The sequence below is a fragment of the Pterocles gutturalis genome, unplaced genomic scaffold (genome assembly GCF_000699245.1).
Source record: "Pterocles gutturalis isolate BGI_N339 unplaced genomic scaffold, ASM69924v1 scaffold52117, whole genome shotgun sequence".
Classification (NCBI taxonomy): Eukaryota; Metazoa; Chordata; class Aves; order Pterocliformes; family Pteroclidae; genus Pterocles; species Pterocles gutturalis.
The window spans coordinates 3,320-20,042 of record NW_010112175.1 but is presented as its reverse complement, the minus strand read 5'-3'; the positions used below and the strand labels follow the sequence as shown (position 1 = coordinate 20,042).

The 16,723-nt window shown below is 37.8% G+C and overlaps 1 protein-coding gene across 1 annotated transcript in view; it reads right to left on the bottom strand.

The window, feature by feature from the left end:
- Nucleotides 1-302: 302 nt before the first annotated feature.
- Nucleotides 303-16,723, bottom strand: part of LOC104462109 (kelch domain-containing protein 1-like) — a gene marked incomplete at its 3' end in the record, with an annotated part of 18,637 nt that continues 2,216 nt past the window's right edge. Inside the window, exons 3-9 of the mRNA XM_010073935.1 lie at nucleotides 15,932-16,010; nucleotides 15,095-15,178; nucleotides 13,191-13,274; nucleotides 7,073-7,131; nucleotides 2,704-2,816; nucleotides 1,962-2,034; nucleotides 303-524 (exon numbers count right to left, since the gene is read on the bottom strand). Coding sequence (XP_010072237.1) covers nucleotides 303-524; nucleotides 1,962-2,034; nucleotides 2,704-2,816; nucleotides 7,073-7,131; nucleotides 13,191-13,274; nucleotides 15,095-15,178; nucleotides 15,932-16,010 — 714 coding nt within the window. The remainder of the gene's footprint in view (nucleotides 525-1,961; nucleotides 2,035-2,703; nucleotides 2,817-7,072; nucleotides 7,132-13,190; nucleotides 13,275-15,094; nucleotides 15,179-15,931; nucleotides 16,011-16,723) is intronic.

Sequence of the window (16,723 nt, the reverse complement as noted above, 5' to 3'; positions counted from 1 at the left end):
TCCCTCTCCCCTACACTACTCTCCAAAAGTCCTCATTCCATATTTAAACAGACTTTTGGTATGGCTCCTTTTATCTATGTTTCCAGGACTTCCTGAAAAAGGTCACTGAAGTATCTTGAAAAAAGGGTGTGTGTGTCATTTACTTCAATAAATGATTAGGTCAATGAAAGGCAGCTGTCCTCTGCCTACAAACTGCACACCAAAATCTTCAGATGGTGGAAAACCATACAACACATTTGGACTTGAGGGAGCTCTGAGACTTGTCAGCACGAGATCCAAAAGCTCTGCTCTCTCTGGGCTACCTGTGCAGTACAGTCCCCAGCAAATTCAGCAGTGTCAACCTCAGGAAACCTCTTTGGAGCTTCTGCTGCAGCAAGGAAGGTGGCTTGCACTGCAGGCTCTCTGTCAGGACAGCCAAGTGACAGTTCCACTTTGTAGCCCAGTATGGGATCTGCCCTTGAACTGCCTGAAATCCACCTGGGGCTCCAGAGTCACCGGTTCCTATCATCCAGCCCTGCCACCACCTGAGGCACAAATGTTATTCCAGCATAACTGCAGAGTAAAGGCTAAGCTGAGCTCCCTGCAGAAAAAGCACATTCTGTCCCTTCCTGATCCTTCCTCACCATGCACCAGTAAAAATAATTACACAGGGCGAGGCAGTACCCTTCAGCCTTTAAACTTTTCTAAGACCATCCACATAAAGAACTGAGCACAAAGACAGACATGATCCTTGACTGCTAATGCTGTGCTTTGTTATGTAAGGCAGCCGTCAGTTCACTGATGGTAAAAAGAAAATATTCTATGAAGCTAAGGTTTATTTGGGCTTGAAGTGTTCGAATACAAGAAAGCAAAAAACTTGGTCTAACAGTGCTGTTATACTTAAAAGACACTGTAGAATAGGATAAAACAGGAAGAAAATCAATTGAGGTAAAGATATTTCAGTAATAGAAAACAGAACATAAGGCAGGAAGCATGCAAATGCCAGACCAGAATTCTACAGTGTGCTAAAAAAATTATATACTATTGTGCTAAAAAAATTATATACTATTGTGATGATAGTACCTGGGTGAACGTATAGATTGAATTTCATGAAAAAACTGAATATTTAGTATGTACAGCAAATCAGTTCAATAATATTTACATCATAGAATGCTCCGAACAGTGTGGTTAAAAAAAGAAAAGTCTGTGCTCTGATACAGTAAGCACATGATTTCAAAATAACTTCCAGGATCAGAACATGAAAGTTGCTTTTTTTTTTTTAGTCAGAAATAATCAATCTTTCCCTGTAAAAAGATTGGAGAGGGAAGGGGAACAGAGTCTGTAAGAGACAGTATTGCTGCCAGTATGAACAACACACATCCTAGAGCTTGGATGTTGTTCATCTCCTTTTTGGCTGGCAGTTAGGTCCCCAAAGTAACAGAACTCCACAGTCATTTACTGCGCTGTTCAGTACTAAATTCAGTTTTGCAGAACTATAATCATAATTAGCTGCTTCTGCTTAGGGAAAAAACACACAGTCAACCAAGCTACTTTATAATACTTTGTGCAGCATTAAAGGTGCAGCAGCATTTTCATGGTTGTCCCCATTATGTTTCTAATAATGTATCAACATTAAGCAACTTTTATTATTCTCATAGGTTAGTAATTCCTCAAATTTATGTGATACAAATTTTCTTATATAAAAATAGTTTGCATATAGAACAGCAAGCTAGCTGGACACCCAGATCCTTCATCACAAAAATATAGCATACATAATGCAAGGAAGTATCAACTATAACAAATATAGAAAGTGCTAATGCTGCATCAGGTATTAAGGATCATAAGTTAGTAAACTATTCAATCATACTGCATTAATTTTATAAAATATCCTTATAATGAAGTTTAAAGGTACTGTTAATAATATAAAATTACATAATATTTTAAAATGCCTAAATTTCAGCAAACGTTATGTTTTTGGATACCTAGGCCTACTCTTAGGCAAATGCGTAAGCTGTTTCCATCCATTTGTTGTAATGCTGTGAATCCAGCCATCACCTACAATATAAGAACATACATTAGTATTTTTTTTCTTTGGATGTTTTTTTATTTATACAAAAAGTTCTGTGTTCTAAGAGGACATCGTATTAAGAAAACAGTAACATCATCACTACATTAACTTACATCTTTTCAGTCTTTGTAATTTAACTGTTCAGTCACAGAGAGCTCACTGCACTGACATCTGGAATTTAAAGACACCTTTTTTCTTTTGGATATATTGAGAAAATCGCCCCCTCTTTTTTCATAAAAAGAAGTTGCCTTTTCTAGAAAAGGAACTCAGTGTAAGACTACCCTACTTCCTATTTAACGTTCTGTAGCTATGATTTGTTATTCATCCAAAAATCTACGTGATGTTAACATTATTTGAACCTTCTTCCTGCAATTGCTATTGATAACAAAAGTTCATTTCAAAATGCATGACTCTTGCCTTTATTCTTTTAGATGACAGCTTGATGAAAGTTTTATTATCATATGTTCTCATTGTACTACACAATGTGCTCAGACATTTCTATAAAAATAATAAGATAGGTAGAGAAATACTCAAGTGCCATGAAAATTCTGTGACAAGATTTAGGTCTAAGTAGATTGAGAAAGACAACAGATGTGGGGACTACATGAGGTTAGTACTGAAGTGTACAATAGAATGATAATCTCTAAATTACTTACTTAAAGGAACATTATCAGAACTTAGTCCACCAAAAAGAAAAAGTCTGTCATCTCCTATTGGAGTCAACGTGTGCCAGGATCGATCTTTTGGCTTCTCTCCACTGATATTAATTCTTGGTGAAACACAGAAACAAAAACAATTTTTTCAAAGAATGCTGAAAATTAACCTTCCAGAAAATTTAATACTTAATTTAGTTTGTCTTAGAACAAGCTTGGCTATTTTCCCAGTGAAAAAGCTGCAGTTATGCAATCTGAATTCACTCTCAAGAACAGTGGTGTTCAAATCTAAACCAAGTAATTTCTTGTAGCAATTGTTCTCTGAACAATCAGTTCTGTAAATCTCAAATGCAAGGTCAAAAGCACTGTTACTTTGTTTTCTTTTTCCTTACGATCACTGAAGCCACTCCTTAGTTTACAACTGAAGGCACTTAGGACAGCAAAGGAAGGACAATATATTCGAATAAACTGCACAGTACATGTAGGTACACAGACTCAGTTATTTGAAATAAAATTTAATTAATCCCAAGGGGCTACAGTCTCACCACTCCTAGGAAAATGATTTTAAGTGATACAAGGATTGCAGCTTTACCTTTTATCCAAAAGCTACTACCTCTTTAACCATTGTGCCTTTTAACACAACCGTGGGTCACCCAAACATTGAGATACATTTTAGTAAAAAGTAGAGTTCCTAAGTACAAAACAGATGTAAGTTTATTATTCCCAAAATCTGCTCACGTTACAAAAATACAGATTTGATATTGATTTCATTTGAGCTGCACAATAAGGTATGCTTGAGATGAGAATCTGAACAGTAAAGAACCTGAATATAAGTGGGTGGCCTGAATTCACAATTCACAACCTCTCAGTTTAGGCTCTTAGGTGTAGAGTTGTCTCAGGAGGATCCAGCAGAGAAGAGCAAGGACCTCCAGAGGGCATCAGCCCCCCTAGTATCTTGATACTAAGCAAAGAGACAACTTCTGTTGTAAAGTACCTGAAGTTGGACACAAAGAATCTAGGCCACTGCATACTCAGATGTCCTCATTTTGGAAAGATGGTGGAAAAAGCAAGTGCAAACACCTGTAAACTCTCTTGTGGGGTCAGAAGCTTACTCAGAGACTGTCCCAAGCAGGTAAGAAAGCAAAGTTCAGGTAGAATGTAACTCAAAGGACCAGTTACTTTTTTTTTTCCTTTACTTTGCTAAAGTGAGTATAATACACACACAGAGGTGTGCGCTCAGTCTACAGTATGAGAGTACAGTCATCTCTATTTCCTTTATAATCAATGAAGAGAAACAGGTCCTTGAAAAGCACAACTCGTGATTTATTTCAGATGTCTTCCTTAGCAGCAGTTGCCTCGTGCCCCAAAAGTGCCTATTTCTCTTCACTGAGCACAGAGGAAGCCTAGGGTGAGTAATGAAGGCATCTGCAGTTCAGTTAGAGGAATTTCACTGCTGGTGGCTTCTGAGCAGTTCTCCATCTGGAAGCAAAGACTGGAGAATCACAGCTAATTAAATGGTGATTGCAAAACTGTCCTTCTAAATTTGGTGCTGAAGTTGAAGCCAAGTCACAATGTTTGAGTGCCTGCTTTGCGCGACTCTTGTATAAGATGCTTCTAAAATTGGCAAAAGAGGCAGACTGTGCTGAGATACAACAGGCTTTGATGCTTTGAAAAATAGATAGCAGATACTAATGAGAGATAACATTTCAATCTTTCATGCTACTGATAAAAAATCATCACCATAATAGAAATGATGTAATATTGAACATTTTGAGTAACGGGTCAGTGGAGCTCAGGGAAGGAAGGCAAGGTAACTTCTGGGTAATGGCAACTAAAGTAAATATTGCAATCACATGCTGGAAGATATTCCTGGACTAATAGGTTAATATTCTGCAATTCCTTAAGAAACCTGCATACAGTTGAATAAGAAAAAAAACTTGACTGGTTAATGAGAAGCCATGGGGCTTTAAATAAAACCATCACTGCTTTTGGAATTTTTTCTTTTAGGAGAGGACGTTCAGTATGTGAATTTGAATGTAGTCCTTCTTGCTGGGAGATCTGTACTTTACAGAAGAACTTCAAACACCTGCAGTCAACTGTCCTGGTCAGCAGCATTTAGACAGCCAAACTTTAAAATTAAATCCTCAAATCTCATTTGGTGATAATTTATGTGGGTAACTGAAAGCAATCTCTCTGTAGCTACAGAATGGCTGAGGTAATTCTGTTATTGAGATCAGAATGGCTGTATCCTGCCCAATTTTTAATTCACCATTGGATCAGAAATTTCAGTAGAAAGGAATTTGAAGCTGTAGCATATCAAAGGTTCCTTGGCAAGAAACACCTAGAGGAGAAAACACTCACCCTGACAGCAAACAAGTCTGAAGGAATTTCCCCCAACTATAAAATACCTGAATGACACTAGGGCTTTATAGAGGCAGTTTTCAGCTGGAAATGGGTTGTCTGATTAGAACTAACCAAAACTACTACCAGTACTCAAAGGATAGAGAGGTATTTTCTTTCCTTCACACTCTCAACACATAACTTTATTGGTCTCCGCAAGCATTTCTTTGCTATATAAATTTCAGGCAAAAAAAAAATAAATTTAAAAACCCCAGTCTGTTTATCTACTGTCTTATTTTACAAGATTTGTGTGGGGAATCATGGGACTTTTGGGACAAAGTTCTTTGTGTTGGAGATGGTCCCTACAATTGCCCAATTTCTCATACAGCTACCACTATCGATTTTATGAAAGGAAGCGTGTAGCCACAAATATTTTTCCAAACAATTTGTGCAAAGACAGTCTGTAAACTGGAGATGAAATGTAAATACTAATTTGATATTGTCCTGAAAGATTTTTGCTGATTTTTTCTCCTGTTGTACTTAGGAGATGAAATCACACTAAGAGGTATTATATGTTTGTGCATGCTGACAGGTGACCTGGTAATACAAGGCCAAATTAATAGCCACAAATAAATTATTTGGAGAAAACATCTAGCTATTCTTGGGTCATAATACAGAAATAATCAAGTATTGGAACAATCTTCAGTTTAGGAATGGCTGCATTTAGTATTACCATCCTTAGTCTAAGGATGTGTGCGTATGGATGTAAAATCAGCCTGTTGTATTCAGGTGAAGAACAGAAAACACTTTTTAAAAACTTCAATATTAGCTTGCAAATTCCAAACAAAGGGGAACACTGGCTGGTGAGGACTTAAGACAGAACTTTGACACTGACATCCCTCCTTCAGGGCTTGAAATTCCTCTCATTGATTTGTCACTCAACTGTCAACAGGTTTCCTTTTTGAAAGTAATAAAAAACAAGCCAGACAGCTCATGCAACAGCAAGTAAGCAGCTAAAGCAATAATCTGAATAATAAATCCACTCAGAGGTAAAGTTCAGTCTAAGAGGGACAACACTATCATTTGGGTAGAACATTGTTAATTTTAAAACAACTAGCAAAGAAGAAGGGGAATTAAATCGATTAGTTAATCGTAAGTGCTAACTAAAGAAATCTTCAAGAGAAGTTTTTTTGAAAGGACACCGTGGGATTTCTTTGTCCTGCTGCAAGAAGGAATGGATGGAGGATCGTGTCCAGTCCCTCGCTTTGCTCTTGGCTCATAGGGCAGAGGAACAGACTTGGGGCAGGATCAGAGCAGCAGCCACAGGTGACTGCAGATGCCCATCATAGGTGCATGAAGCACAGGAAGCCCTGGAGCATGATCAGTACTGACACATACTCAGGAAAGGTGTATTTCTTGGTCTTTTATGCAATTATTATTAGGTTATCTTGAGAACAGGAACAGAACAGTGGTTATCACCCATCAGATACTGTTTATCTCCTCATTTGTTTATGTTTTACATGTATAGTAGGCAGATTCATAAATGCTACACGCAAACAAACAAATCTTAGGAAGTATACTAATACTTGATGTAGTTTAAAATTGAAATCTTTAGGACAAGCTTTTTACTGGATTTAAAAAAAATGGTTACGATGCTTGTCTTGGAGGGTGGGAGATTTTTCCCCAATCTGTACCATAATGATCCAAATACAGACAGTAAAAACAGTATTCAAAAAGCCATCAAAACTACAGTTCCATATGGATAAATGTACCCGTCTTGATAATGAGGATGTTAAATCACTACATGCTGTGCTTAAAATAGCACCATCAACGCTTTGGTGCAGAACAGAAAAGGCTTAGTAACCACTATCAAATTAAATTAAATTGAAATCACAATATAACAGCTGTTAAAATAGTCCCCAAACTCCCATTCTCCTTTTGGAAAAGCTACAAAATTAGCAGTGGAACTATTTAACAATATGTTTCAATCTGCTACATTCAACTTTAAGTGTTACAGAGAGAAGAAACCTACCTTCCAGACCAAGTCCAAGTGTCTAAATTCAGGCAGTGCAAATCATTCATCCTAGTTTGCTAAAACAAATAAATAAAATCCCAGTTGTGTTATATTAAGCAAACAATGAGCAAAGTATTTCAGCGAGGCCTTCCCAGGACAGAATATTACAAGTAATAATATTTTGAAGAAAACTGTACCCATGTGCAGTGACAGATGGAACGCATTTCTTCTTAAAAAACCCATGCAACTCTCAGAAAACTACCTGTCAGGAATATTTACAGTAATGCAACAGCACTATATGGACAATTTTATCTTTTAAAGGTGGTTTAATAGTGAAGAACTATGTGATATTCAAATAGCAAATGTATTCAATTTTCATCCATAGAATTCATGGTAGGTAATTGCAGAAGGTATAATACTCTACATATAGTTTCTTCTCACTATTTTTCTTTGCGTTCTGATCAGAGCTAGGCATCCTCCTGCCTGGTCACTTATTCCTGGAAATATTCTAGTGGATACTGTACTCAGTACATGACATCCCACAAAAAGTTCATCACATCTGTGTTTTTCCGTCTTTTCCAGAAGGCAAACCCTTTCACAAAGTTACTACTAGCAACAAAGTTTTATGACCCTTTAGCATTTACCATAAAAATCATAAAATGTATCAATAAGAACAATGGGAAATCAATGCACTTGAATACCTGCCTGTGTTTTGAGATGAAGAAAGTGACTGCCTTAGAAACATAAAGGGAGAATATAAGAAATAATTTTTTTTTGTTCGGATTGTAGCAATACTTCAATGGCTTGCAATACACTTGACTGATATTTGTGATTCCCCTAGGTACTACAAAGCAATATCTGAGAAGTAGGGAAATATATCTTGCCTTACCTTACAATTTCTTTTCTCCTAGGGTAGTCTCATAGATCTATTAGAATAAGCCTTTCTCCAGCTTGCAGCTCCTTTGAGGCAGAAACTAGACTTGTCATTTAAGTCCGAATAGAGTAGATTTACCCCTGAGAACTCAGCCAGTTAGTGAGTTTGAGAGACTTCCAAAGCTGTCCATCAGAGCTATGGGAAGTCTCTCAGGGTATTTCAGGAAACAGCAAGGTTTTCAGGAGAGCTATCCTCCTCTGATCAAGTACGTGCTAGCCCTTTTCTGTCCTAGGGAAGAGAATGTTCACTACCATTTTGGAAACGCCTTCAGAAAGGCCAACAGACTACAGAAAAACAGAATGTGAGGGCTTTTGGGCATTGCCTGAGAGACTTTATCCCCACAAGAGGGTGAACATAACAATAAAGTGTGGTTCAACTGCCAGCTAGTGGAACAGATCTGTCTTCCATGACAAGTCTACTCAGTTTCCTGCCCCTTCAGGTGGCTTTGAAGGAGATGAAGAACAAACGATACAAGCAGAAAGCAAAATGCAATTACTGAGTATCTTCTGCTGTACCTGTACACAGCTAGGCACTTGGGGGTAAGGTGGGCAAAAAGCAACATCCTGGCCTCTAAAACTAAAAATATTTAATCATCTTGTAATAATATTGTTTGATATGGAGGATATCTATTAAAGAAAGGGAAGAAAGGAAGTTGCTGTTATGTTGGAAATTAAGGTTTCAAGAAGACCCTGTTCAAGACCTCCTTGCTGACTTTCCTTTCCTAGGCATCAGGCAGAAGACGAAGTAGTTTTCAGTTTCTTGGTCCCTGGGAAATCAATGTATTATAAACTTTACATTCTCATGATTCAACAGATTGACAGATGCATAATTACATCAACCTCATTCTGAATTCAAAACACAGCATCAGTTGGACATTTCCATCTAAGAGTCAGTCCTTTAACACAGCTTTAACAAACGAAAATGCCTTTCTACCCGACCCTTATTTGTGAAACTGTAAAGCACACGGTCAGGTTATAGTATCGTAACTTGCCATATGCAAAGTTTTCTTGCAGTTTCTTGTGTATTTCTAAATGCTGCCTACTATATTTAATCATTTAGCTGATAATCCTAAAATGCTTCTCAGTTGGCTTAAAAGCATCAAGCCTCATAAGAAGGTTTGCATTTCCCTTTGAGCTACAAGCACTCCTCAGCCATCCTACTTATCTACGGCATGTTCATTTATTTGCAGCCCAGTAAACATTAACCAGGATCTGCTTTGTCTCAGGATTAGCTTTCTAGCATGAAGAAAGGCATTAAAGGTGACAGATTTACAGCTCACTGCTGTTACAGTAAACTCTGTGCAGCTCTCCATTCTGAGATTTACAATCAAGCAGCTATTACAGCTCAAATCTTTGTAAGAGGAGGACTGCAGTTCAGTGTATCTTCTCATCTTCGGTGACAGACAGGATAACAGGAAATATAAACACGCATACATTAAGGCATCAGATGTGTGAAGAGCTGCTGGAAAGACTTTATTACTTCATCATTCTTTACATGAAAACTTTCCACGTAAATCAAACATGAGCCTTGCATCAACTTTTGGACTAACTCTCCGTGCTTCCCACTTTCTCCCATTTCTGTTTTTTCAGGGGCTTACCTGGAGGAACAGAGTCCACATAATACTTCTGAGCCTGTTTTCAAATGATTCCTGGTACAATTGATTTTGATCATCATCATCTTCTTTTACCAGTTCTAGCTCCAAGTTTGGAAAAAGGTGCCCTTTCCTCCCAGAAAGATGAATAGGAGAAGCCTCATGACACTTCCTGGCCCTTTCTGGTTCCTTGTAGAGCCTTTTCCCTGGGAAGATTTGTATTATGGTGAACTAGAAGGAGAAGGAGGACCAGAGCAACCCCGTACTTCCTCCTTAATTTATGGAGAAAAGCAAGACTTCATCCTTTGGAGAGGAGTTACTCCTGTTCTCAGGAAATGTAGTGTTTTTCTGATGTCTTTAGCTTTCCTTTCCTGTTTCATGACTTACATTAATTCCTCAAGCCCCACGGAATGTTTCCTAAGCTTTTTAAGTTTCCTTCCATTTATTTCTAGGATAGAAAGTGAATCAATAATAGAGTATCATTAAGGTGAAAATTACACTCACTGCTTTCCTACAAAATTAAATACAGCTTTCCAAAATTTCACTCCTCTTTGACACTGTTCCCAAGCAGTTTCACTCAAATTTAGTAAAAGGTTATTAAGGAAGCTGATGCTAGCTGAGGAAGAGAAAAACCTCTCAGATCAGAGCCTTCTTGTATTTCAGAATCTTGTAGTCAAATAGTCAAACAGAAGCCAGAGGGCACGTCCTCTTAGGGCATATCTAATCATGCAACAGCACAGTGGAGAAATGACAGGCGAGCTCCAGTTTACCAAGAAGTTCACTTGCAGAGGCTGCGTGAGAATCCTAGCTGGAGTTACAAGGCAGTTCAGTTGCAAAAGGCACAGTGCAGTAACCCTAACTAGCTTGGACACAAAACTCAGTGCTATTCTGTTTCTGGTGTGAAGATCTCTGCAGGACAGAGACAGCCCTTGCTAACAAAAAGCCAGAGGGAGCAAGGCTTTGAAGGTTGAGGAAGTGCTCAGAAGTAAATGGTAGGCCAGGAGGTCCTGAGCTACGGTTGCTTTTTAACATCTAGGTTTCTTTCCCTCTCACATCTGCAGGCTTGCTAAATGAGGAGCAGGATTCAGTTCGGCTGTGGTTAGCAAGAGGTCATTTATACAGCAAAGAGCAAGTCCACAGCAGAGGCACAGGGCTCACTCAGCCTGGCATGGTTAACCTTGACACACAAGTCAAGTCAGACTAGATATTTTTTCAGTCTCTTCTAACATCCCTTAATTTTCTTAGTTATTTGCAAATCAAATTTGTCCAAAACCTACAGCTCTGGAAGCTACTGCGTACAGTTCTCTCTCAGTCAGAGGTGGGGCTTTAGCAACAATTCTGGAGACTGTGACCCTGTACGAAAGGCCACACAACACATCATGCAGAACGGTAAGAACAAACAGGATCAATTTCAGTTACTTTATTTTCTGATTGCTCTGAAAAGGTACTTTGGTAAAAAAAATTCATGCAGCTGTGGGAGGAGATTCAAACTGAAAAACTGTCTGGACATTGTGTGGCCATTCTGAACCTGCCTTCATCTGTGTGTCTGGTTTCTGTCAGAGCAAGCAGGAGTAAGCCATTTTGTAACAGAACTGTAGACTCGCCCTGAGAAGAACACTGCATTACAGTACAGCTTTTACAGCGTGAAAAACAGGGGATAGGGGACAAAGTGCCATTTTATGCTGTTTTATTTGGAAGTACTCGAGAATAGAGGGTTTAGGTTATGGCAGCTTTCCAAGATGAAGTTGGCTTATGTTCATCGTAGGGCATTTCCAACCAACACTTAATTCCTTCTCTTTCATATAACAAAACTATAGAAACACAGCACTGAGGACTTTAAAAAGCTTCTTCACTGTTACTTTTCATAGTAGTAGGGACAGAAAGCATCAAGTCTCATCCTCTAGCTGAATATGATTAAAGGCTCTAAATTAGCTGCAGGTAAAAAGAGCTAAAAACTTAAATTTAAAAAAAACAAAGGGAAGAGTACAGAGTAACTTATTATAAGGTTTTTTTACTTGCCTTTCAGAATCTGTTTCTCTCATAAACTCCAGCTCATTCAGAGACCTTATCTTCCCTGCTTTTGCAACAGTTCTAAAAAAAGTTGGTATACTTTCCAGCCCATAAAGAAACTATCCTTGCAAAAAATTTACAAATTATAGGGGAGCCTGCATGAGTTAAGTCTACCTACTACCATCCTCATTTTCAGACAGAAGACAGGAATATGGTTTTTTTATTGTATTGCTGCCTCAGGCTTAAATTCTTACTTTGATGCTTCAGCAGAGGAGAACTGAAGAGAAAATCTCCTCTGACTAGTACTAGAAAAATTAAGTGTGTTGCTAAGAGGTTTTAGTACATCCTTGGTTACCAGTGGTGGCTTCAAGTTTTTTAGGTACAGACAAGAAGGGGGATGATGCCTAAGACTTACTTTTATTTTTTAAGTTAAAAAGAAAGAGGATTACATAGCAAAAGAAAGAAAGATTACATAGCAAGAATCTAGCCTTGCTTTAAATATGCACTATTTGCATCCAATACAGACAGCTCTTACGCTTCCTTTGACTATTACCTAAGGGACAACAGATTTAAGATCCTCCCACAGTGTAGTAAATGGTACAGTCTTCGATCAACTATCAAGAAAGCAAGTAACAGCCTTACTCTTGCAGTAAAGAGCTCACTTATATTGGATGCACAGAATAAAGCTGTTAACAGCAATCTTTACGGTATGCTGCATATATTCTGTACCAAGGGCACAGAGCATGCTAGAGGTAAAGTCTGAGACTGCAAAACTGATGCTGAGAGAGCAGAGGAGAGGTTTAATAGGACTGGAATGAACTGTGCCTCCAATGGCCTGTGCTATCAGGTAACATCCTGCAGCATCCTGCACCAGCTTGAACACACAGAGACTAATACCTTTGTATCCAGACATTATAATCACATCTGTATTTCGGTCACAAAATGACAGAAGTTTAAATAAGTCAACTGAAATCTGTTATTTCCTACCTTTCAGAACCACACATTGCAATCGTAAATATAAAATATTGTATCCCAGCAGCTATTCTGAACTTCACTTTCCCAGAAGGTAAACATCACAGTGTGAGATGTGTAACTGACTTTTCTTACACATTTCCTCTTTCTGTAGTAGGGGGGAGCACAAGCTAAAATCCCAATTATATTTACTACTTGCTAGCATTTGACTAAGTGAAATGGGGAAAAAAAGCCAGCAGATTGGATGTTTAAATCTCCTAAGCTGTAGCAAGCATATCATCATTATTTAAACCTGGTCTATCAGCAGACTTGCTCTTGCTCCACTCTCAAAGAACCATCTCGTACAGAGGTTACGCACACATACACCATTTTTGTTGATTTATAAACATTTACATTTACCATACAGTCATCTGTTTTTTCACTTTTTGGGACAAAGTATGCTTCATCATTAATACTACAGACAGAAAGACAGAGTCTTCTTTTTGTAAGGTAGAGGGGGATGAAAAGAAGCATCCTGGATTCAACGGCCCTAACGTACAAATTAGGCCAAAGACATTTTGGATTTTTTTCTACTACAAAGTAATTTGCTATAAAAAAATAACTGCCAAGAAAATAATACTAACACTAACCAGCACTCGTCCTCCAAAGATGTAGCCTTTATTTCCCAGCACAGCACATGTATGAGCTGCTCGAGGCTGAGGTGGATCTCCGCCCTGAAAGAATCAAAATAAGATCCTTCAGAACATCAAAGATAATGGCAAGTCAGTAACACAGAGACTGCAAAGACAAGGCCAATATGCATCAATATGCTGACAGAACTGCAACTTGGAAAGGAAATAATTTGTAGTCATGTCCAAGACTCCACAGACATTAGAAGATATACATACTTGCCAAGGACAGCTTTAATTGAGTTCCCTCAGTTGTTAACGTTTAATATGTTCCCTCTTGGTCTGATTTATCATCAATTTACTTAAGTGAAATTCAATCAAATTATCTTTAATTCCCAAGCATAAAATTATAGTAACATATCGGTTATTGTTCATATCTCCTGTGCAGCTTTATTTTTCCAAAGTGCAAACCATCGGGAACTGGTACTAAAATCTCTGGAGATCAGATCTTAAAATTTGATCTTATATCCAATAGCCACATGCCAAAAAGTCTTCCCTGTGTAAATCAGAAATAAAGATAGCAAAATTATCTTTTACTTTTCAGTGGTAATTTCATTTTTGGCATTTAATTTTACTGGAATTTTAGAACATCCTACAATGACTATAAAATAGTGTCAGACACTTGTTACAAAACTCACCAGGATTTTATGAACCTTTATAGTATACTAGCATATTAATATCCATACATAGAAATGTGTGCATTAATATTTTACTGGGAAAGTGAGTATACATGCTCATTTGGAAGCCTATTAAAATAACATATTTGCTGAAGAATATCTGATCTGTTTATTCTAACAATATAGCATGACTGGGAGATATTTGTTCAAAAGATTTTTCAACATTAACTCTTGAAGGGAATGCAGCAACTCCATATACACAGTGCTCAAAATAATGAGTGCTTAGCTCTCGCATACTAAACATATAGCTTTACTTCACAAAGAAAAACTGAATACCTGAACTAGCACTACAGCGAGTTTACTCTCTCTCCTCTTGCCTTCTTTAAGTCTCTGAAAGAGTTAATCAAGTGCTACTAGATTTCAAGACCACTATTGTTCTTTCAGCCCAATATACTATCCTTCACACTGACCTATCAGCCTATCAGCCTTATGAAAAGGAAGAAGGAGGGGAAAGGAAGAAATCCCCAGGCAGACCTTGATGTCTCAAGCGGTTAACTCTCAGTGATCTGTCATAGGTTTTTCATGTCGCAGATTAATTACACACAGATGCAGTCAACCAAATGGCTTCATATCCATATCCACTCTTCTATATCCAAAGCCCTAGCAGGGCCTACAGGGATACTCAAAGTCGGTATAATCACCAAAATCCATTCCCCAGGACCCAAGCTTGCTTTGTGAGGAGCCACCAGAACACCTCCGCACCCTGTTCCTCAGCACCACTCTGGTATCCCTACAAAATGATTTTCTGGAGTATTCCAGTACCTTGTCTTCCCAGTAACAGAGCTCCCAACAGTAATTTTATATTCCCAGCTGTTGTCTTAAAGCTTGAATACAAAGCTCTATCTCAAAACTATCCCCTAGATACAGAATACTGCATCATCTTCTAATGTATCCAGATTTCTAATACCTCTCTGAAGCTTACAAGATTTTTGCATCAAAACCACATTATAGAAAACCCACCAGTCTAATAACATCCTGTGGGAAAAAAATTCATATCAGTTCTGAATTTTCCACATTTCAGATGCATTGAGTGTCCTCCTGTTTAATGTTATAAGCCTGAGCAATACTAAGCGTATTCACATTACTTTTCCCAACATCAATTTCTAGCACAATAGCTAGAGCACAACAACTATTCAAAATGCAGTAAAATCGCCATTGTGTCAAAAGACAATACTAAAAACCACTCACTCTAATTGCTGGTTGAGACCAAGTTTGGGTGGTTGTATCAAAAACATGAACATCGTTATGCCATCCCCAGAATATCTGTCCTTCCTAAAAAAAGAAGTTAAAAATTAAAAATAAGTTCATTCTATTTTAAAATCTGTGTGCAATGTTAGGGCAGATCACACTTCTGAAAACAGTCTTTGGGTTCCAACATCAGTCACTGCAGTAGACAAATTCTAACTTCTGAGTGTAGCATACTGAGAAATAAATAGATTGTACAAAGTAATACATTTCTGTAAGTCAATATTTACCATCTGATGTAAGGATCTATACTCCCTTGAATGCGTATCTATTTCTTATTAATTCCTGTCACTAAATACTCTAAATCAGTCTCCTTTCAACTAGCTGTAAGAAATCATCATAGGAAACTAGCTAATCCAAGCATTTTAAAGTAATGGGATTAAATCTGGATAACAAACAAATTAACTGAAAGTATTTGTCAGTTAGGAATTTATAGCTTCACAAGTCTATCGTTACTTCAAGGAAAAAAATTCTGAAATTATCTGGGAGTTTCATGTTTAAATTATGTCTTCAGATTTAGAATACTGCCTCTGTTCCTGCTTTGACAGGATTTTGTTTCATTGCACCCAAAGCCTAGCACCGGGTACTTGGAATACACAAGGAATGTGTGCAATATCTGAAATTTCAAATTGACACAGAAGAGTCTAATTTGCATTTCTGCTGATGCTACAAATCAAAGAAAAATCAGGCAGATTTTCATATCTACTGAGCCTAGTATAAAAGATCATGTTCTGACAATCAGAAAGGACAAATCACTCTGAATTGTGACAAATCTCTTACCCAAAATGCATCATGGACATCAAAACAATCGCTCAGTTCATTATGCTTCCTACAGCCATAGCCACCAAAATATATTAGCCTAAAAGAATCACAACAAAAAAAAAAAGTTCAGTTAGCTGATTCGTAAATAACATTCAAATGAATAAGCTGTGATAATTAATCGCAAATTTTGGCTTACCTACTGTACTATTAATAATGTAAACAAATTAAAATATTTCATATTGTACCTAATTACACAGAAAACCTTACCAAGATTGTTACGCTCCTCAACAAGCCTGACAGAAATCCACAGAAACAAGGAAGAAGGTTCAAGATCCTCAAAATCCCTGTTCTCTAGTCTTCCATCCACAAGCTTATCACAGTCACATTTTCAGACACAAGTCTCAGAATGACACATAACACACAAGACAGTCAAATCCCTCTGCTTCTGCTAGAATTCCTACCCTCCTCTCTTGAAATTCCTATGCTCCTGCTATATTTGTCAGCCTTCTGTACACAACTTTTCACAACAAATGTTCCCAAGGTTCAGCCCACAGACTGCCTGTGACCCCCAGAGTCTTTCTCTAGCTTATAAAGAGATTCTTTCAACTAAGCACTACTGAACATACCGCATTGCAATCATTGTTACACACCTCCCAGCCTAATATTCCACCCATGAAATGGCCATCCATAAGTAACGCTTCCTAAAGTTTTGTTTAACTTCAACATTTGAGGATTTTTGGTATAGTTGTTAGTTATCTTGGGAGAAGGCAATTTAGGAAATGATGGGATGGTGAAGGTCATTCCAGACTG